Genomic DNA, 22,094 nt, shown 5'->3' with positions numbered 1-22,094 from the left:
ATGACATATACAACTCTACTCTTCTAGTCTATTGATGTCCTTCCTCCATCTTCTTTTGCCTCATGATCCTCTAAACCATTTCTGCCACCATGTCCCACTGATCTTGGCTTTCAATCATCTTAGTTATGATGTTGCCACTCGTCAGGATGCCAAGCTCCACCAAGTACGGTCTTCTCAGCTGGTCCCGATATGATTGACGAAAATATGTTATCTAAAAGATTTAACTACCAACAACAATTAAGAGAAGAACTCAGAAAAAGAGATCAGCAGTTAGTATTTGAGCCAGCTTATTCTAACAAATTCAAGTGATCTTGAAGAAGGTGAAGTAGTCCTTGAAAGTGATAGAAAAAAGGACTTGACTGGTCAGTAGGAAGAATAATTCCAGTGTAACCTGGGAAAGATGGCAAGATTAGAGTTTTAAAATTAAATACACAGGAAAATTTACAAGACCGTTTCCAAGAATATTATCCCTGGAGATATAAACTTTAAACTTCAAATTTTAACCATAACGAAAAAGAGAATAAAGAGGGGACTGTTCCACAAGACAAGAGTGAAAACGTAGAAATACGAACAAGAAGTGGCAGAAAAATCAATCTCCCATAAAAAATTTTAGAGTTTGAACTTTAAAATGTGTGTTAAATTTTGGCTTTTTTGTACTGTAAATAGTTTATATTAGAATATCTATTCTAATTAGGTGGGAAAAGTTAAAGATAAACTATATTAATTTCTTATAGTTCAGCGTTTTCAAGAAATGTTATAATCAAGATAAAATTAATCAGCTGTTGTCATATGAGTAAAAAATGTAATTGTAAAAATATAACATAGATGGAGTCAGATAAAACAATAAAGTTATTTTGAAATTAGTCTTCTATTTAAACTCTACTAGAAAGCCAACATTACTAATTTTCTAGAAGTGAGACTACTAGAAAATATAGATGTTCAAATATAATACCAGCAACGCGTTGTTTCTCTTTATTGTGACCTCGTAATAATCAAAATAAATAAAAACCAATTAAACGTAGTGACACTGGGTCACAAATTGCTGGGTGTCTATAGTTTCAATTGTTTACATTTGCAAGGTGTTTGTTCTCTCAGCATGACATACATAATTTATATAGGCTATAATGTATAATATGAACACGAAGCTTAAGATGTATTTTCAGTGTTCTGTGTTGAACATGCATCTCACTTACTCATTTTTTCTAAAATTAAAATGAAAAATATTGAATTATTCTAGTTAAGTGCGTAAGTGTGCAAAATTTCAACTGTTTAAGATAATTCTTGAAATACTTTTTTAATTAGCATAATTTTATTTTGTGGGTTGTTAACAAAATTATAAACAAGAGGTTTTCGTCCAAATTCATAATAAGCACTAGCAAATCCGACACAATGAACATCTTCATTATTCGGTTGTTCGAATATCTTAATTCTAAAAATTACAACATTATCAAGACAATTCTTTGTTAATTATACATTTTTACCTTAGCCTATTTGTTGACATTTTAAATTTTGTGATTTTATGTTGGGAGACTCGGGTAAATTTGGGGCTTTCCAGGAATGTGAAGCCAGAAAGCACGAGCACCTGTGAAGTGACTGACAAGTAGTGACCTTGGTGACCCGAGTGGAGGTTGGTCCACCTTGGCCCACTTTCTCGGGTCTGCCTAGTGCCTGGGCTGCGTCACATTAGACCTGTAGCGCCGCGCCACTTCGTCGTGGAACAGTTGCAGGGCTACCTACTCATTGTTTGGATTTGTGACGGAAAAACAGTCTCGAATACACGGGAAAGAAACGTTGTGTAACGAACCACTATTAACCGTTTCACCGATCGAGCGAAGCGAAGTCCTGTTTGATATCATCGTTTTTTTGCATTCCGTATGTCTGTTCTACAGTTCACACAAACACGTCGATAATGCAATCCAATAGTTTCAATATGACATGAATATTCATAGGTCAATTTGTACAGGAATAAGATTTTGAAATCTTAAATGTAATCATTGAAAGTGTACTATAATCGACACAAGTAAAACCATACCGGTTATTTATTTATAGCTGTCAATTGTTCTAAAGGAATAATTAAATGTACAAGTCTAATTACTACAAGGTAAGCCACGCTGAATGTCGTAAGGTTCTTGCAAAATGTCTAGGTATAAAAATCTATAGCTTATTTCGATACCGAGGTGTTTCTGCTGCGTAACAGAAGACATTTTTACACCCCCAGCACATCAAAGAGAAATTAGGTCAGCATACTGAGAGATAGGTTTCAAGAGCCGACTGTAGAGAAACAATCTGTAGTTTTCCTCCATAAGAACAGCATTACAGATGACCCATTTGAAATATATGATGACTCACATCCAAATGCTTTTTAGTTTTCCTATTAAAGTGCATACTTTGAGAGTATTTATTTAAACAATGAAATACAAACTAATCAGTACCAATATAAGCTCCATCTACAACATATCAGTAACTATCTTTAATTCCTGCATTGCACAATTGATCAAGCACTGCATACTTAATATCTACTAAGATTTTCAGTTAAACGTATATTTAACTCAAACTTCCAATTTTATTATTTGCATAACCTCTGTGCTCTAAAATTGATTACAGAATACATTCAAATAAGAAATTATGTTATTTTTATGATTACTTTATGCTTTAAAGACTCAATACATCACTACATTTTAAATGGTACTTAAATGATCTAAACATAGATTGTGTTATTATAATGTTTACATAAAACAGTTAATTACTTTGTGACATGTTTTTAAAATAAATAAAATGTCTTTGCTGTGATGCATTTCTTATGAATACGTTCACAATTTTATCAACAGCTTTGATGTAGAGAAAAGTCATTTCTTCATGAACGTCTAGGGCACAATATGAAGGTATGTACCAGATTTCATACCTCCATCTTTCATCATTTTTACTAGGCGTTGATAGGTAATTCAATACACTTCCTTTATATATATGTCTCGATAAACTAATTTGATTATAAAGAATCAAATTCTGTCAGTTTAAATTCACTTTCCGTCTAAGATATTTCCAGTACCATTGCAGTTTTCCTTGTGCCCCAATCAAGAAAATATATAGGTACCAATGAAAACTAACTTCGACCATAAAGCATCTTCTTTAGATTCTTTTAATATACTTTCAATCAGCAGAATCATACACTTTCATTTTTTAAGGCTGTCACAATGTGGGTGTTGTCAACTAATGGACTAAGGCGTCATCGAATGTTTTAAGAGAAAATACCACAGAAGCTTCTTTTGGAAATCCTAGATAAAATGGATGGTAAAATTCAGCACACATCCTATTCAAGCCATTAAGACAATTTACATTAAAGACGTTATTTATATGGTGGCTAAATCTTGTGATGAGATACCATCATCTACATTCACCAAGTCCTGGAGAAAGGTCTGGTATTAATATGTTATAGAGATGAGCAAAGGAGGATATTAGAAAGCAGAATCAATTCTCCATGTCTCTGCATCAAACGATAACCAGTCCAAGTTAAATGATCTACTACTCCTGCCAAATTCTACAGACCTGGTTGAGGATGATGTTGTGCAATGAGTTTCATACAATAATAATAAACTTAGGAATGAGATACTAAATGACGACGACATTGAGTCAAAGCAGTCATGACTCAAGAAAAAAAATTGGAAGAGGAAGAGGAAAACGGTGAGGGCATTTTGAGCCATGAAGAGGGAATGAAAGTGCTGTAACGATCTATATTGAGCAACAGCTGTCAATGCAGTTTATACAAAAATGTCGTGATTATACTTTAAAAACCGTGAACAAGAAACAGAAGAAAATAACAGATCTCTTTTAGTACAGTTTGATTCACTTATCCTGTTGAGTTCACTGGCCACGTTAATTATTCATTTATAATAGTTTTAAAAGCCAACAATGGGTGTTGATATATTTCAAAAACGAATTTCTTAAGTTCGGGATTCATGACGAGTTTTATTTATTCCCGTTAACGCCATGAAAGTACAACTCTACTGCTGGGTGAGTCTACTTAGTTATTAAAGCCATTTTAGAGTTCGTATTTGATACAATAGGTTATTAAAAAAATACCATCAGTTAGTCTGGATGTTTTTTAATCTGGTCAAGGGTCCAGTGCTAAGATCGCCGAACTAGAGGGAGTCTACTGTCTACTACTTGTATTGTTTCTGTGGATGACCTCTATCGTTATCTAAGTCAAAAAAAGAGAATCTTGAACATAACCATCATGAACTATTTAAATTTATCTTGTATTTAAGATTTATTTTAAATTGTTAAATGCAAAAATATATTTACAAGTTTTTGTTTGAGGATTCATTTTGTTTGGTTCCACTGTGATCCAACTGATCCGAGTTTTGAATATTTGTCTCTCAAGGAAAAACACATACAGTTATTTCTATATTCCTATTATTCTAAAGACAAAACCAATCAAGCATCACTAGAGTGTGTCTGATAATAAATGGTTACATTGAAATAAACATTGCTATTTAGTATAAATAGTTTATTTCACAAACATAGCAGTGTATTGTACTATTTATACATTGAAGAAACTTATCTGTAAAGCTGTAAACAGTTCAGATATTTATAAAAGAGTTAGCATACTAAAGTAGTATGCTAAGGGTAAAGAGGATGTCTATACATTTTGTCACAATAGTTATTACAGATTCGTTATTTATTTACACGAAATAAATAAAACTGACATGGAACATTTATTGAAACAACAATAAATTATGTACATCTTGCATTACCACCAATGGAAATTGTGATTAAAACTAGTAAGTAGCTCTTTGTGTACTTGTACAATAAAGATGAGTGTTTACTATTTTGGCTCCAAACTGGTACAAACACGTGTACATATTATAAAATAATAACAAGAATTTGAGTATTAAATTTAAATTAGATCTTGTATGTAATAAATTGAATAAATGCATTGCATGCAAGGATTAATCATAAAAAATATCTGACAACGATTTTATTGATAAAAATAGGTTCTTTAATATTTTTCAACTTCTACTACCATTTATTATAAATATGCATAAATATCTTGCAATTTTTGTTGCCACCAATTTACTACTACAAACAATGTTTTCATATAATAACAAATTATGAAATTAATGTTTTTTCAAAACGGAATTAAACATGATTAGCTACATATAAAACACATTTTAATCTATTCTCATTGTAATATTATGTTAATTTACTATTTTATACTACGAAGGTCAGGTTTCTAAATTGTTATCAAGTTGCTTTGTTTTCTTTAGAAAAATACAAAATGTTTTCAAGTAAATGTATTACTGATCATAGTTCAAACACAGTTTAAATATTATGAGAGAACACTGTATGTGTGGTAAGGAGGTATTTTGTCACTTCACAGTATATACTAGTGTAAAACATATTATTTCCAGTTAACTTTCACATGGGATAACAATTATATCATATCAGTATTTTAACGGTTCAAAAGTACTCAAATATGTCAAATCCTAATCATATTAGTGGTTACATTTGAAAATAAGTTATCATACATCACATAATGTGACATTAGAGCCATTAGGTTTTTATGCTATGAATAAATACGTACTGAATGTTTTAGGCCATGCATGATATAAAACAAAAAAATAATTCACAGAATTTTGTACTTTTATGAAATAGAACAACAAAAATTCCTTTCTGGTGCAATAGGAAGGGTCAGTGTGCAACACAATACATGTTTGCTATGATGTTGTATGTAATTTTCAAAAAATTGTACAGCAATCATTTATAAATCTTAAATGGTATGGTAAAGAAGAAATTTAACAATTGTGGGAACAACAGTTATTGTAATTCCTATTAAAATTTAAATACCTATTTCGTTTTCCTCTATAATGTCTAACTGCTGAGCTATAACGGTTTCTTTTGGAAAATATGAATGGCCGCAATCTTGAATCCTAATATAAAAAATGTGCAATATAAAAGTTGTTTCAACGCGATGACTGCGGCAGACGCCTTACGGCACATAACGGTATCACTCAATATAGTGAGAGACTCTAGTAAAGTTGTTAAAACAGTCCCGAGCTTTTGAAGTAAATTTTTGTCAAGACAATAATTTTGAACTAATTTAAATGGCCAACATCTTGAAACTTACTATTGGTTGATACTTACTACCACATGTATTCAATGTATGGTGCAGACCAAATACAAGGTGCATTTCTGCTACAGAGAGGTTTGGTTCTCTGAACCAAATTTAGTTTTAATTTATCAGATATTATGGCAGTTATTGTATTAACTTGTATTGCCACAATCCTGCATAAGCATGTGTGCCTTTTGACACATATACAAATATTTGGATCATGGTGATTTACTGTAATTGGGAAAAAATGAAAAATATAATTCTGAAAATACCATCATGAGGATTATTGCAATTAACAGATTTCTTTGAAATCCACATTCAAGAGGAAAAGCTCAGATAGAATAGATAGTTACTGGCAGGGTTTAAATCTGCTAAGTCCTATTCCAGAACCAACTGGATAAAATATGTGATGGATATTCCTCCTGACCAATGAGCACAACATCAACAAAGATTATTTTCAGTACATTAACTCAATAAACGCAATTGATATTAATTCACATTTGAGAACAAGACTTGGGTAATTTTTCAAACATCACCTACATGACATCAGTTTACAATAAGCCCTTGAGCTGGCCACTAAATTCATACATGTACTATATTTGACAGACGAATTTAGAATATTTTCCAATTAAATCTAGCCCAAGAATCTCTTAAAAGTAAAAAAACTTATGTTTGGTGTTATTCAGTTTCTAGTACAGAATTATTGAAAATGTTTTTCTTCTTGAACATCTTTAATATAAACATTTGTCATTTTATCCTAGTTTTTAGGTTATATATTTTCTTATCTTTAGAAGCAATAAAATGATAATAGGAATTAAAATAAAAAAGATTCTACAATTAGTTTTAAATTGAGCACTGATAAAGACAAATAAAATACTGAAGATATAATTTTAGAACAATTTTACAGCAATTGATCCTCTGAACGGAAGCAGGTGTGGCTGCTCTTCCGGAATACAAAAAAGTTAGTTTTGGTATTCTGTGTTTAGAGTAATATTTATGATCCTTATAAATAAATCATGCACAGTTATTTATTACCCTAGAGAAATGAAAAATATATATTTATATTTTTTATTGGATGGACACAAAGTTGTAAATGTACTTAAGTAGATTATTCTGTGGTGTATCATAATTGTATACCACAACAACAGCATTGCATTTGTATTGTGCAGAAGTAATTTTTTGTTTGTCTACTGACTGGTGCCGAGTTTCAGGTACATATATGATGTAAATTTTTATGTTGTCAAGTATATGACTTTGGCATGTTGACCGATATATTTTCTGATTTTTAGATTTTGTGCATTCTTATGTCTTAGATCTGAAGAAGAAGATATATATATATATATATATATATATATATATATATATATATACACACCAGATCACAAAACAGTTCCTATTTTGCTAATACAATAAATGTAAAACTTTCAAATTATCCAGTGTCAATTAATAATTTTGAAACAAAAAATTTACTCTTTTACTCAGCACTTTTTATGTAAAAGTAGATAAAATTGAATTAGTTTGATATCAATTAAATTTCATTACGATTATGGAAATATTTCGTTAATAAACAAATTAAGTGTCCTCATAACAGTCCAAACAAAATGTAAAAGTAATCTCAAGGTAAGTCTTCTGTAAGTCAAAGTAAGTAAGTAGTCTGTCTTGAGACAAAGGTATTTATTTATTATGAATAATACTTATCTCTCAAACAAAACATTGGAATTGAATGAGAATCCTTACTACTATTAATATGGTCTAGACTATTTGAGGAAAATTAATTTATGCTTGGTAAACTGTATATAAACATACTCTTTTACTTTTAAAAACCCAGAGAGAAACTCAATAGTTTTAAATTTATTAATATATTACTGCATTTGGTGGAGCCGAACCTAACAATGTGGAAATGAGTTTATATTCTGTTAAAATTAGAGGTCTACTTAAAACGGGTTGTACTTTTATTCTACAAATAAGAATAATTTTAAATAAGTAACTTTATAACTTTTAAGAGGAAATAATAAATAACCAATCGATAATGTTTTCACCTTTATGCTTATTTTATCTTTGTAAAGTGTTAGTGAATTTCATTTAAATCTCAGTAATTTTAAGAGGTCTAAGGACAAACCCAGCTGATCCACTAGCTGTGGCCCGCCGAGCTTAGAGGACAACTATCTCCAATTCCATGTAAGCTGAGTAACGAATCAGTATAGTAAAATGTAAAACAAGGTTTGATACCTGTAGCACCAAACTTGCTTTAATGCTAATGGTGTGACGAGTTATTGTTAAAATGACTAATTTTATTGCCATCGAACATGCTCCTACTACAGTTCAATGTAATTCCTATATCACACGTGACATGGATGGAGTTTTGTACTAGGCCTAAAATTTAATCTTGGCATCAATCCTTCATGGTTGCTTAATGCAACATGGTAATCACCAGAATAAGTTATAAAAATTTCACCCTGTAACATGAACTCAACATATATAAAATAAAACAAGAATTTATGAGACAACGTAAACACTCAAAACTGGATGGTAAAAAGTCTAACAAGTTTGAGACAGACAAACACAAGTGATTTGCCTGTAGTTTTTGTGCAAATGTTAAATAATATTGTAAATCAAAGAGAAGAAAATTATACACGATTTTAAATTAGTACGTAAGAAATAAACATTACTGCGAAATATTGTGTAATAAAAATCAATATGAAGCTTTACAGCGTATCCTTGATGCTAAGGTGACTGATTTTTATACGGCCCAATTTTCTTCTAGTAAGCACTGATAAATATTATTATGTGGACATGTTCTTTTATGAATTGGTTAAGAATGACAAAAAAACTATTACTACCAAGCAGGTTGTGGGTCCACCTCATAGCTGCAAGAAAGTTTGGAGATTTCCCAAGTACAGTGGATAGATAAATTAAAGTTCAACTGTTCAGTTGAACATTTAATCTTAGTGGAAATTTTCTTGCATGGTTTTAATACAGATTGGGTCTTTAAACCAATTTTGCTTCTAATCTGATTGAGCCTAAACACTGCACGAGTGGCAAAGCTCACTGGCTAAAGGTGAGTCATCTGACTTTGGTTGGTTTATCTCAAATTTCAAATGTTGGATGATAAATGGTACTGTACTCCTTCAACAGTTCTGAAAGCTAATAGAGTACATTTCTATATCCTTTCAAAGTTGTCAAATCCTTTTTGTATTGCCCTATACAGTAGTAACCTGTAAGTGTATGCAATAAATTCACTTAACATTTTATACATATAAACAACAATATGAAATGTCATATACTGGTTGAAAACATTCATACAAGTATCAAATTTACAGAATGCCAATACTGAGCAAATGACTGCTAGTTTAACAGTGAGTACATTTTATCAGTCAATTTAGAATAGTCTTGGGTTCAGTGATCAACTTAATAATTTCTTTACCTTTTAAAAAAATTAAAACTGCAAACAAATTCAACGAGTTATTCTGAATGGAGCTAGTGCAATAGTTCCCACATTATCTATATCTAATGCCAAATTGAGGATATCTACCTACTGCCCCCTCTAAACAACATCTAGCACACCTCTCATCTAGCCTTCATGTTTATTAACCCTTTTAGAACTGCATATTTCCAAATTTTCCTTGCCTAAACACCATCCAGTTTTCAACCAAATTATAATGGTTTTATGAAAATATTTGTCTTCCAAAACTAACAGACATCCAAATGATATTTTTAACACTTACATTTGTATAAACAAAGGAAGAATTAAAAATAAATATTTTCTTCAAAAGTTAAATGTTTTTTTTTTCCAAATAATTAAACTTTAGAACAAATACTACATTTTTTTTATTTGAAAAATAATAAAAAATATTACAATACAAACACAAACATTTATGGAATTGTAGGTTAGTCATTGGAAGATTGCTAGTTTTACCAAAATATTTCCATAACAATAAAACTGAAATATGAGAATACATTGTACATTTATGTAAACAATGATTGGCATTTTTGTCTCTCTAGCCCTAGTTCAAATGTCTTACAGTAATTTAGAACTCAATAACTCAACCAACTGAATAAAGCGAAAACAAATCAACACTACGTTAGACAGATGGATATTGTGTCAGTCACGACAATAATAAGTACTCCCAGATGTCAATCGTGAAAAAACAAATGCACATTGTCTTCTTTCTCACTCCATCGTGGTTTACATTGTTCTCAATTCTATGGTATTCAACAATGTAAAAACTATCACTATGTTTGGAGTCAAAATTTGGTTGAATAAACGGTTTGATAATCTCAGATCTAAACTACTAAAACGTTTTCAGTTGGTCCTAAAAGGGCTAATAGGATAATGTTCTTGTTATACCTGAAAACTCATAGAGATTGACACGTACTTCCTGTACCTCCTTGTATTGTTACACTACATAAATTTATATTTTTTTATAAACCTATTAAACATTTAATATTACCACATGCATTAAGCCATCAAGTAAATGATAAAGGACATGATTACTCACTAAAAAGTGTTTAATGCTAATACTATTTGATCTGAAAAATAATTTAGATTACAAACATACATATAAACATATAGAAAGAAAACAACAAATAATAATTTATAAATATATAACAATTATCCACAAATAAAATATATTACTGTTTGGTACTACAGCAAAAAGAGTGAAGACATTATGGAGATATAATTGAACAAATAGCTCACATAAAAATAAAATGAAATTACAACAAAACAATAAAATAATTTACTATTGTAAAATTTGAAAAAAAAATTCAAAATATCTTTAACAATACCAGGTTCTAATATTAATTTAGACAATAATTTTAAAGCATAAAAATCACTATTGTTTGGTGATAAATCTACAATATACATATTACGATATATTTACACTTAGTTCATATTGTACAAAACATAATACAAAACACTTAACCTATTACTAACGTAATAAATCACATTATTAAATAGCTGCATCATTATTTTTGTGATGTGTCAAGAAGCATAGTCCATACAGCCAAGTGTGAGCACCCATACTTTATACCATTTGATATAAAATAGACATCTTCTGATAATTTTACTATTAATTTAATTTCCTAGATATAGAGCAATACTGATACAGATTATGTTTATTTACAAATTTCATGTGATAAAATACAAAATAAATAACAAAATATAAATGTCTGATTGAATTAAATTACATAACAATAATTTTCGATCAATTATTATGTCAGTACTTGAATTTAAATTCTAACTGTGATTATCTGTCTGATTCCCGGTAAAGGGACGGTGCCACCTGAACTATGTATCAATGTCATCCTCTCTCTGACTGGAGAAGTAAGATACAAGACCTCCGAACTCACCGCCACTCTCTTCTTCCGTGAATCCTTTACTGCTTGCTGGGGCGGGGGCAGAGGCGGAGGGCTGGGGCTCTCCATATTGTTCATTGTACTGCTGCTGTGCAGGGTACACTTGTGGCTCTTCCCTGGCAGGCATGGGAGTAGGGTAATTCCCGTAATGGTAGCTTCCTCCGGTTGCAGGAGGCGGAGGATAACTACCGTACTGGGACTTGGGTGGCGGGTTGCCCTGGGGAGGGTACCCAGGTTGTCTGGGTATACTAGAATCGAAGCGGTGGGGTGGAGGGTGGTACGCCGGACCTGATGATTGTGGTTTGTTGGGAATGTGAACTGGAGCAGATTGAGGATGACCTCCACCCTCTTGTTTGATACTGATGGTACCTCCACCGGAAGGTGAAGGGTCCATAGGATGGTGTCCAGGATGGAAGGGAGGCCTGGGCATCCTCTGAGGGTTGAAGGGTATCCTGGGAGGAGGAGGGTATTGCTGAGGGTAATGAGTAGGAGGGTAGGACTGCGGTTGCTGTAACATACCCCTGATGACACTTCCTCCGCTCCCACCACCAACCATCATCTCTTGGTCAGACTTCTCTTGTGCCAGTTGCTTCTTCCCCCGGCCCCTCCCCCGTCGTTTGCCCCCACCCTCATCCATCCCCAAAACAGGCTGACCCATCATATTGGATGGCTGAGGAGGCCTCATAGGCAAGGACATTCGAGTGGCAGGAGGGGACGACATTTGCATCCGGGGATTGATCCCTGAGTGCATGAATGTAGACTGCAGCGTGCTTGGAGGATTGGCCATCAGTTTTAGGGGTGAGACAACCCTGTAAAAATATTACTTTGTAAGTACGTTAAAAGCCTTATATTACAAACAACACATAATATGCAACCCAAAAAATGTTTAAATATACAATTTATCAATATTGTACTGATATTAATTTGTTGTTGAGTCTGTAGGGATGACATCCTTTCTGACAAAAACTTACCAGCTTTTAATTATAATTGTACAATAAAAGAATCCTATATTTTTTACACCTCTGTCTCGATAATACAGGGTGTCTATAAAAGAACTCCGGGGTTTAAAAAATTAATATTTTTAAAACTATAAAAGATAGCAACATTTGATCAATTCCTTTGAAACAAGCAGCTCAAAGAGTTTTACTCATACCAATTGGGAATGTTTCTCTCAACAGTTGGCAGCACTGCGGAGCGTTGACCTTGAAATGACGTAGCGGCTGCGGCAGGCAGTCAGTGTCGTCTGGACTGCCGCGCTATGGCGACCCCTCAACAAAAGGCTCAGTGTGTTATTTGGCTCATAGAAACTAATTCTGTTGTTACTGTACAAAGAAACTTTCAACGTAGCTATGGTGTTGACCCGCCTACAGACAAAACAATTTGTCAGTGGTTAAGTGCGTTCAAGGAAACAGGAAGTGTTTTGAAGCAAAAGTCGCCGGGTAGGCCGCGTGTGTCTCAAGAGAATGTAGACAGAATCCGAGCTTCATGCACTCGAAGCCCTAAGAAATTGGTAACAAGACGCAGTCTGGAATTGGGGTTACCAAGATCAACAGTCCATAAGGTAATTCATAAAAGACTTCGTTTAACTGCCTATAAGATTCAACTTTTACACCATATCAAACCGGCAGACAAGGTTAAGAGATTCGACTTTTCTGTTTCCATGCTGGCTAAAATTGATGAAGATAATGATTTTTTTTAAAGTGTGGTTTTTAGTGATGAAGCTACTTTTTATGTGAATGGAACTGTAAACAGGCATAATTGCAGAATTTGGGGTTCACAGCCGCCCCATGAGTTTATTGAGTACGAACGTGACACGCCCAAAGTGAATGTTTGGTGTGCTCTTATGCATGAGAGAGTCATAGGTCCCTTCATTTTTGCCCAAAGGAATATCAATGGTGATGTCTATTGTGACATGTTAGAGGAGTATGTTTATCCTCAGTTGGATGACATTGAGGCGGAGAAAGGTTTAGTTTACTTCCAACAAGATGGGGCGCCGCCACACTTCAGTTTGCGTGTGCGTGAGTCACTCAACGCTCGTTTTGGTAACAGGTGGATTGGAAGGAAAGCACCTATTCCATCACCACCAAGGAGCCCTGATATCACTCCGTTGGACTTTTTCTTCTGGGGGCATATCAAGAATCTTGTTTATGCGGAGAAAATTCAAAATGTTCGCCATCTCAGGGAACGAATAGTGAATTGCGTGGCGTCCGTTCCCCCAGACATGCTCGCCAGGACATGGGAAGAGGTAGAATACCGTTTCGACGTGTGCCGTGCCACTAACGGAGCTCACATTGAACTTTACTAAGTTGTTAAAAAATCTTGAAAATGTAAGCTTTCTAATCATGTATAAAACATGTATGTACGTTTTTTACTTTATTAAAATATTTTGTCTTAAAACCCCGGAGTTCTTTTATAGACACCCCGTACTATTTAAGTCACTATGTGGCCATGCTTGAGGCAGAAGTTAACAATTACTGAGTATTTTTTAATATTTTAAGGTATAGATTCACCAACCAATTTTAATTTAAGAAACATGATGAAAAACAATTTGGACCACAAAAATTCTATGCAAAACATGATAGAATTTACCACCAATCTTGAAGTTAGAGCTTCTGTAAAATTACTTTTAACCTATTTTTGTTTATAACAAGCAATATTATTCTTTGGAAAATCCAAATGATCTCTAGCAATTGAAAGCAGGTTGTTAGACCTTATTTGATCTTTATCACAAAAATATCCCTAGACTATTAGATGATGACTACTTTCAAACACATAATTTTATTCTTTAAAATCACCAGCTTTAGGTTATGACAATGGAAATGAACCAGAACCCACCTGAGTAAAGGCTGAGTGGGTTGTGTTGTGGGTGGCTTCTGGTCACTTGGAGTATTCCCAGCAGGAGTTTGGGCAGACCCTGGGCTAACAGGTTGGATCGTCACCGATGGTTGCACAGTTTTTATCTGCTTGGCAAGCTTCTTGTCTTCCATTTTTTGCAACCGCTCCTCCATTCGAGCCATTCGCCGAGCCACCTTCTTTGGAATCTCTCCCTCTTCCAACACATCATCATCTGAGTCATCTTCATCTTCTTCTTCCTCTTCTTCGATGTCATCCATTAAGTCTTCATCATCCAATTCATCCAGTTCCTCTTCATTTGGGATGTTCTCAATTTTTATATTCCCTTGAGGAAGGTTAACAGATTTCCTAGTAGAACCAAACTGTTGAGGCCCTCCTTGAAATGGTACCAAAGTTCTTTGCATCTTTAGAGGGTACTGAAACTTCGCCTCTGGTGGTGAACCGATAGGACCAGAATTTGGTGACCTCACTGGAAAAAATGAGGGCTCACTTGATGGAGTCACCAAAGTGGGACTTTTCCTTCCAACAGCATTTACCGGAACTCCAGATCTTATTTTTAAGGGAGGGCTGCGGTTCATAAATTTAGAATCAATGGAACTGTTTGGGATCTTCTTCGAAATTAAGAGATGTGCAGGGTCTGTATGGTCATTAATGTTGTTCCCAGGCATGGCGATGTTAACCTCACTGTTGGTTTTGTCTGTGTGTTCAATGGTTGGAACCTTACTTACTATGGCCTTGTACTGTTCGTCTTCAGATATCAGACGTTCTGGGGGAGGTGCTATCATTGCCTTAGGTGGTCTGCCTCTCCTGCCTGGTACACCAACTGGTTTTTCTTTGTTCACGATTTTGGGTGGGGATGGCTTGATAGGTGAAGATTTCATGGGGAGAACATCAGACTTTGGCTTCGGTTCTAGTCCTTCTTCCTCATTGACTTTTTCTGTTTCTTTCACTTTTATTTCTTTTTCATCTTCACTACTTTTCTCGATCTCCTCATCATCTAGACTTTCTTCTTCATCTGAAAAAATACAGTTAACATACAGTGGCATAATTTAAATATTTAAAGGTAAAGAATAACAAACATGTACACAGTAAAGTATTATTAATAAAAAATAAAAAAGCAGCATTAATGTTCTATATAGTATAAAAAGTAATAAAATGAAAATAATACACCATTCAATTCATTAAAAATACAAAATTATACTGTATGAATTGTGAACAAAAGGCTGCTACAAAACTGTACTAACATTATTTTTAATAATTATGCGATACTCACCAAATTTATGTCCTATGTCTGCTGTTAAAAAGAATATTTTTGATTAAACTACATTCATTAAATCATTTATTACTGAACAATAATGTTCTATCTTACCATCAGTCATGGAAAGTGACTGTTTGGCCAATTCATTTTTCTGACTTATCTCTGCTAGAGTACTTCCTTTGAAGATAAAGTTGATCAAGCTGAACCTAGAGATCTGATCCAACTCTGACATAGTATAAGAGTGCACCAGAAGCTCAAGCACACTTTCTGATGACAGAAAGGGTACATTTTTAACATCTGATTAGAAAATAGTTTAGTATGTCTTCAACTTATAGTAGGCTAGGTTCTTTTGTGATTTTTAACAGCAATTTCTTCTGACTGGATTTTAAATTGAGATAAGATCTAGTTGTTTTCATTACAACTAGATCTTTACAATGATGTATGAATCAGCATAGGCTGTCATAACCATTGCATTTAAATGCTTGGTAATCACCTAAAGTAAATAGAAATAAATGAAAATCTTGTTAATAATGAAAAAGGCTCTATTGAAAATTCCTTTCTACTTTCTTTTCAATTTATTTTTTAAAGCTAGACTGTAGTCATGTCTAATTTTCATACTGGCTGAAATATTTAAAAATTGTTATTTTTATCATACAGTATTTTAATACTATTTGTAATTAAAATAATGTAAATATTTATTTGTGGAGTCAACTGATAATGAAACCTTTGCCTTCAAGAGGGCTCATCCAAAAAATAAAAAAATATTGGAAGTGTTGCTTTACTAATTACTAGTTTAACACTGTTCAAATTGCTCCAAGTCTTTAATCATGATTCTGAATGTCTGGTAATAAGTAGCCTAAAGTAGAGTATATGCTCAAATGCTAGAGTTTACACAGGTAACAGAACATGACAGTGTTAAAAAAACACATGGAGGCGGAAGGTTTCTTTCCTTAAAGCACCAAAGTTATAACAATGCTCATTAATTCCTATTTTAAATATAACTATGAAAAACCAATAAGTTGGTTGAACTATAAAAACAACTGATTTTACCTGAAGATGATCTTGATTCATCCTTTTCCTCTTCCTTGTCAGCGACAAACTCATCCTCATCATCAATGATTGCTCTCTTCAAACTCTTAGTTTTCTGAATTTCCTAAAATTATAAAATTAACATAATCAAGTTATAATATGAGAAAGGAATATATAGACTTGGACGAAACCAGTAACTTAACGATTTAATGAGAAATCCACGAGTAAACACAAAAATGGCATGTTACATACAGGTTCTAAAACTGTTGAAATTGTAGGGTACACCTCTATGAAGGTTAACTTTAAGTTATTTTATCCCAAGATGAGCGTGTAGAAAGAATGTTTGAATACTGCTTTTAATGTCGAGGCACCATCATGTGAAAATGTTTTTTAATGGTATTCTGAATTCCGGAGATACTTTAGTTTGCTTCAGGACAATGACTGTTCAGGTAGGACATATTCCGCCTTTACTCAGGAAATCATTGATTGTGACCACACAAAGATGGTACGTGATAGGAATTACACTTACACTATGATAAAAACTTCAGATCCACAGCACTGCAAACACATGATTTTGTATAAATCAGAAATCTAGCTTCTTATTGGGTGTCTCACAATTTGACAAAATTGGTGTTTGATTCTCTGAAAGTTTTAAATGTCGCACCACTTGTAACATATGTCTAGTTGAAGATGTCCGTTGGACTAAAATAAAATGTAATTACTGATTCTGTTTCATACTATTGATATAGCTTATTACATATTGTATGCTATATTTGTAAAAGGCAACACTACAAAACAAGAAATAATATAATCATCAGAAAAGACAAAACATTACATAAATTGTTTAATCAGTTAAATTTGATTCTAAATTTTATCTACGTTAAAAAAATACTGTTTTTTTCAGCATTCAGCATATTAAGTATTGCATTAACCACTTATCTTCAGAGTTAACCTCATTTAACAGCTATTTAAAACTACAATCAAATTAAACTAAGCTTAAGATTGTTACAATTCCTTAATGCTTGATAAGTGAAGCATTCCCTGCTGTAAAGTGCTATTTTTATAAGTAAGAAAAAAAAAACTGTTTTAGAACTCTTTCAAATCCTGTATTTAAATTTTATTTAGATAATTGGCATTTGATTTAAACACTGCTATATAGGTATATGTTTTGTAGTCACTACAATGATTAGTATCTTTATTAGGACATTTGTATCTGCAAAATTTTTAAAACGTTGAATCTAATAAAACTTTATTCCGACCTTTATAATTTTAAGTACTTTACAATCAATATTTAAAATCCCATCAGTATAGAAAAACGATACCATGAAATAACCATAAAACGTAGGTACTGTTTTAAAACTGTGAGGAAACAGCTTGTAATAACCTTAAATGCTCGTTATAATACCTTGCCAAATAGATCTCAATTTTGTGGAAATTAATCTGAAGACATTGTTATTGAGAATTTAATTTTCTAAACCATTCTCCTACCCAAGTAATTGTTTATAACAAAAAGCCGTCCACTTTGTGTTTCGTAGTGGACATTGTACTTCACTGATGAACTGTTTAACCCACTACGACACCACTCCATTTATCACTCATTGTATTTTCACTGTAAATCTCTTACATTCTGATCTTACAGTCATGGGATCACCATTTGTTTAAAAAATGTTAAATGGCCACAATAAATACAAAACACCATCGCTGTGGAGACGGCCAACAAAGAAACAAAATCGCATGTTCTGAGTGCCAACAGAAGCACTGTTGACTGAATTATGGAAAAAACGGTACTTACGTTCCAGACATAACTCGTATTTCAATATGTTTACATAAATATTCTATTTTATTAAAAATATTAGTGAAATTTTAATGTAATAATTCAACTGATTGGGAACTATATTAGGCAATGATGTTAAAATCCCGTGGTTGAACTATCTTATAAAATGTGCCCTGATGATTGTGAGTGATAAAAAATTAGTTGATTAATAAAAAACTCTTATTTGTGAATTATTTTTAACATCTAGTAGTATCAAACTAACCTCATCAGTGTCGGAGCCTAACACTTCCTGGTAGTTGATCTTCTTGCCTCGAGTCCTCCTGGCAGGGAGTTCCTCTACGTTCAAGTCCTCCAGGCCACCATACTTTATCTGAAACAGAGGGGACAAATGACTGAGGTAAGATGAACTAATCCGTTAAAGTACGAATGGGCTAATTCGAAAAATTATAATATTCATACAGAAATTGGTTTCTTTAATCTGAGTTTAATTCAGATTATCTGTTGTTAACCCTTTCCACTCCAGTGGTGAAGGAACCCCAATACACAACAGTGACACACACATAAGCTTTGATGTTTGGTTAGACAGATTTAGTTGTTTTGTTGGCAACTAATGTTGGTATCTGACATGATGTTGCTGTCTCTAGATTGTTATCAAACCAATTGAATAAGGATTCATTGCTAATAAATCTTAAAAACTTGAATCTTTGTATGATTGCTCAGAAAACACCCATAAGCTCAAAAACTGTCTTCTCTTATTGACATTATTAGTTCAGTATGCAGCTGTTTCTATAGCAAGACATATACATTGTTTACATTTTACATTAATAGGGTTCAACACATTATCTACCGATGTGATAATACTCATAATATCAGACCTGTGCCGTCTGGTATCCAGTATTAATCCTCAGTTTAGTTTCTATATGTTACATAATAGTTATAAAAATGATTTTGAAGAATAAAATGAAATGAAATGAAAGAAAGTTTATTTCCTGTATAATTACAATACTATTACAATTAGTATTAATATATAAATTGATAATTAATATATGTACAATAAATAACTAAAAGTATTAAACATAGTGTTTGGAAATTAGCCTACATGGGCAAGCAGCCTGTGCGTAGACTAGAGTCGTATTATTAATACCTAATATGTATTTACAAACTTATCTCCCAGGAATGTAGCACTGATATATCTCTAACCAAAGCTGTCTCCATTAATACAATGTTCATCGCCATCAGTGCATTCCAGCACCTGTCAACAGGTTATTTTTCAAGTCCACAGCCGAAGATGGGAATGAGGGGAGGATAATGTAGTATTCAGTAATGTCTACTGTAGCAGTTAGTCGTAGGTAAATCATAATCATGAGCAAACAGTTGGTACAAGAATGGTCATGACCACCCACACTCGGACAGTAACAAGGTCTCGGCCTCCTCAAGTCCAATATGCAGAAGAAAACTTGTAACTTTATGTTTGAATATTTCAATAGACAAGGTTTCGAATAAAGAAAAATTACTAAATTTGTTACATATATTTCTAAATAAGGTCTGAGATATATAAAATGAGTTAGTATTTGAATATGACTTAATTAATGGTATGACAGAGATCCCCACTCTATTAGAGTGCCTGGTATTATAAGAATGTGACGTTAAAGAGAAAATTGTAGAAAAATGTTTATATATGTTTGTTAATATACTTTTTATATACAACTGGCATAAGGAAAGAATTGATGTTTCATGAAAAAGATTGTAAGTAGGATATCTCTTACTTTTCCTAAACCCTGCTTTTAAAATACTTTTTTGAATAACAAAAAGAGGTTCAAGGACCGATTTTCGAGCTCCTCCCCATGCAATGTTTCCAAATGATAATACAGACTGTACGTAAGCAAAATACGCAGTTTTAATTTCTTTGTCACTTAAAATATCACTTAATCTTCTGAATGCATAAATGTATTTTCTGACTTTTTTTGCAAATAAGCTACATGTTCCGTCCACTTTGGAAGATTGGAATACTGGTCTTTTGGTGAAAATACCAAAGAAGGGGAATCTAGCAGATTGTGACAACTGGAGAGGAATAACTCTCACATCGGTCCCGAGCAAGATACTTTGTAGAATAATTCTAAATAGAATAAGAGAGTCTGTAGATGACAAGCTAAGAAGAGAGCAAAGTGGTTTTAGGGCAGGAAAATCTTGTGCAGACCAGATCAACACAATGAGAGTTATTGTAGAACAATTTACAGAGTATCAAGCAACACTATACCTTTCATTCATAGATTTTGAAAAAGCATTCAATAGTGTGGATAGAAGGAGAATATGGGAGGCAATGCAGACGTTTGGTATTCCCCAGAAAATAATAAATCTAGTTAGGGCATTGTATAGTGGGTAAGAAACCAACTACCAACTACTACTTAGGTGCTGCACCTATTATTTTTTGAGATATTTCTTTGCAAAATAGTGCATCATGGTAAAGTTTCTGAACCATTTCATGTACTTTCAGGAGTTAAACAAGGATGTATTTTGTCTCCTATTCTCTTTCTTATGGTTCTTGACGTTGTTTTGAGAAGGGCGCTTAACAGACCGAGAGGTATACAGTGGAGGTTGGCAGAGAGATTGGAAGATCTTGATTTTGCAGATGACCTATGTTTCCTTTCTCATACCTTTGGTGATATGCAGAGCAAGTTAAATGACCTCAGATTGGAAGCAGCTAGAGATGGACTCAGAATTAATGTTAAGAAGACAAAAGAAATCCGAGTCAATAGTCAAAACCAGGAAAATCTCAAGATCGGGGATGAAAGTGTTGAGAGAGTTCCTAATTTCTGTTATTTGGGAAGCATGATAAGTGAAAATGGTGGGGCAGACGAGGACATAGCCAGCAGAATACGCAAGGCAAAGCAAGCCTTCTCACAATTGTGGCCTATTTGGAGATCGGCAAAAATAAGAAAAGGCACTAAGTTACGGATTTTTAATAGTAATGTGAAGTCGGTTCTCCTATGCGCCTGTGAAACATGGAAGGTAAACTAAACGGCTCACAATGAAGATTCAGGTGTTTGTAAATCGCTGCCTACGTAACATTCACAGGATATGGTGGCCAGATACTGTGACAAACGAGGAACTATGGCGTAGGAGTGGGCAAGAACCAATCGAATTGACAATCCGACGCAGAAAATGGGGCTGGATAGGTCATACAATGAGACGAGACCATAACAACATAGCTAGACATAGTTTTGATTGGAACCCTCAAGGCCATAGAAAAAGGGGCCGCCCAAGGATGACCTGGAGACGGACAGCAGAAAAAGAGTTGAGAACTGTAAGAAAAACCTGGCAAAACGTGAAGCAGATGGCTGAGAACAGAGAGGAATGGCGTGACTTTGTGACAGCCCTATGTTCCACCTAAGGAATAAAGGAAATAAGTCAAGTAAGTCAAGTCCGTCCACTTTAAACGATGATCGAAAACCACACCTAAATACTTATAGGACACTACACTCTCTATACTCTTACAATCACATATTACATTTGTGTAAGTTCCACAATTATGAATTTTCAATTCATTGAATGGGCATTCTGAGTTAATGCTTAATCTTAAAGAAATAGGCATAAAGTTTGTTTTTAAAGATGTTTAATGACAGAATATTTTGATCCAACCACTTTATGAGTTTTATACTCATCAAATCGCTCAATGCCTTGGCCTGTGCTTCTAGCCAACTTCTTCCTGAAAT

General features: G+C 33.4%; 1 protein-coding gene across 3 annotated transcripts in view; it reads right to left on the bottom strand.

The window, feature by feature from the left end:
- Positions 1 to 10,485: 10,485 nt before the first annotated feature.
- Positions 10,486 to 22,094, bottom strand: part of LOC124362538 (remodeling and spacing factor 1-like) — a 52,283-nt gene continuing 40,674 nt past the window's right edge. For 2 of the 3 annotated variants that reach the window (XM_046817136.1, XM_046817137.1), the window contains exons 17-21: positions 18,644 to 18,751; positions 16,629 to 16,731; positions 15,594 to 15,614; positions 14,303 to 15,335; positions 10,486 to 12,276 (exon numbers count right to left, since the gene is read on the bottom strand). In XM_046817136.1, coding sequence (XP_046673092.1) covers positions 11,400 to 12,276; positions 14,303 to 15,335; positions 15,594 to 15,614; positions 16,629 to 16,731; positions 18,644 to 18,751 — 2,142 coding nt within the window. In that variant the 3' untranslated portion in view covers positions 10,486 to 11,399. The remainder of the gene's footprint in view (positions 12,277 to 14,302; positions 15,336 to 15,593; positions 15,615 to 16,628; positions 16,732 to 18,643; positions 18,752 to 22,094) is intronic. The other variant, XM_046817138.1, reaches the window with a different exon arrangement.

The sequence above is a fragment of the Homalodisca vitripennis genome, chromosome 5 (genome assembly GCF_021130785.1).
Source record: "Homalodisca vitripennis isolate AUS2020 chromosome 5, UT_GWSS_2.1, whole genome shotgun sequence".
NCBI classification, from domain to species: domain Eukaryota; kingdom Metazoa; phylum Arthropoda; class Insecta; order Hemiptera; family Cicadellidae; genus Homalodisca; species Homalodisca vitripennis.
The sequence above is the reverse complement of the archived record's forward strand: the minus strand, read 5'-3'. Positions and strand labels throughout refer to the sequence as shown.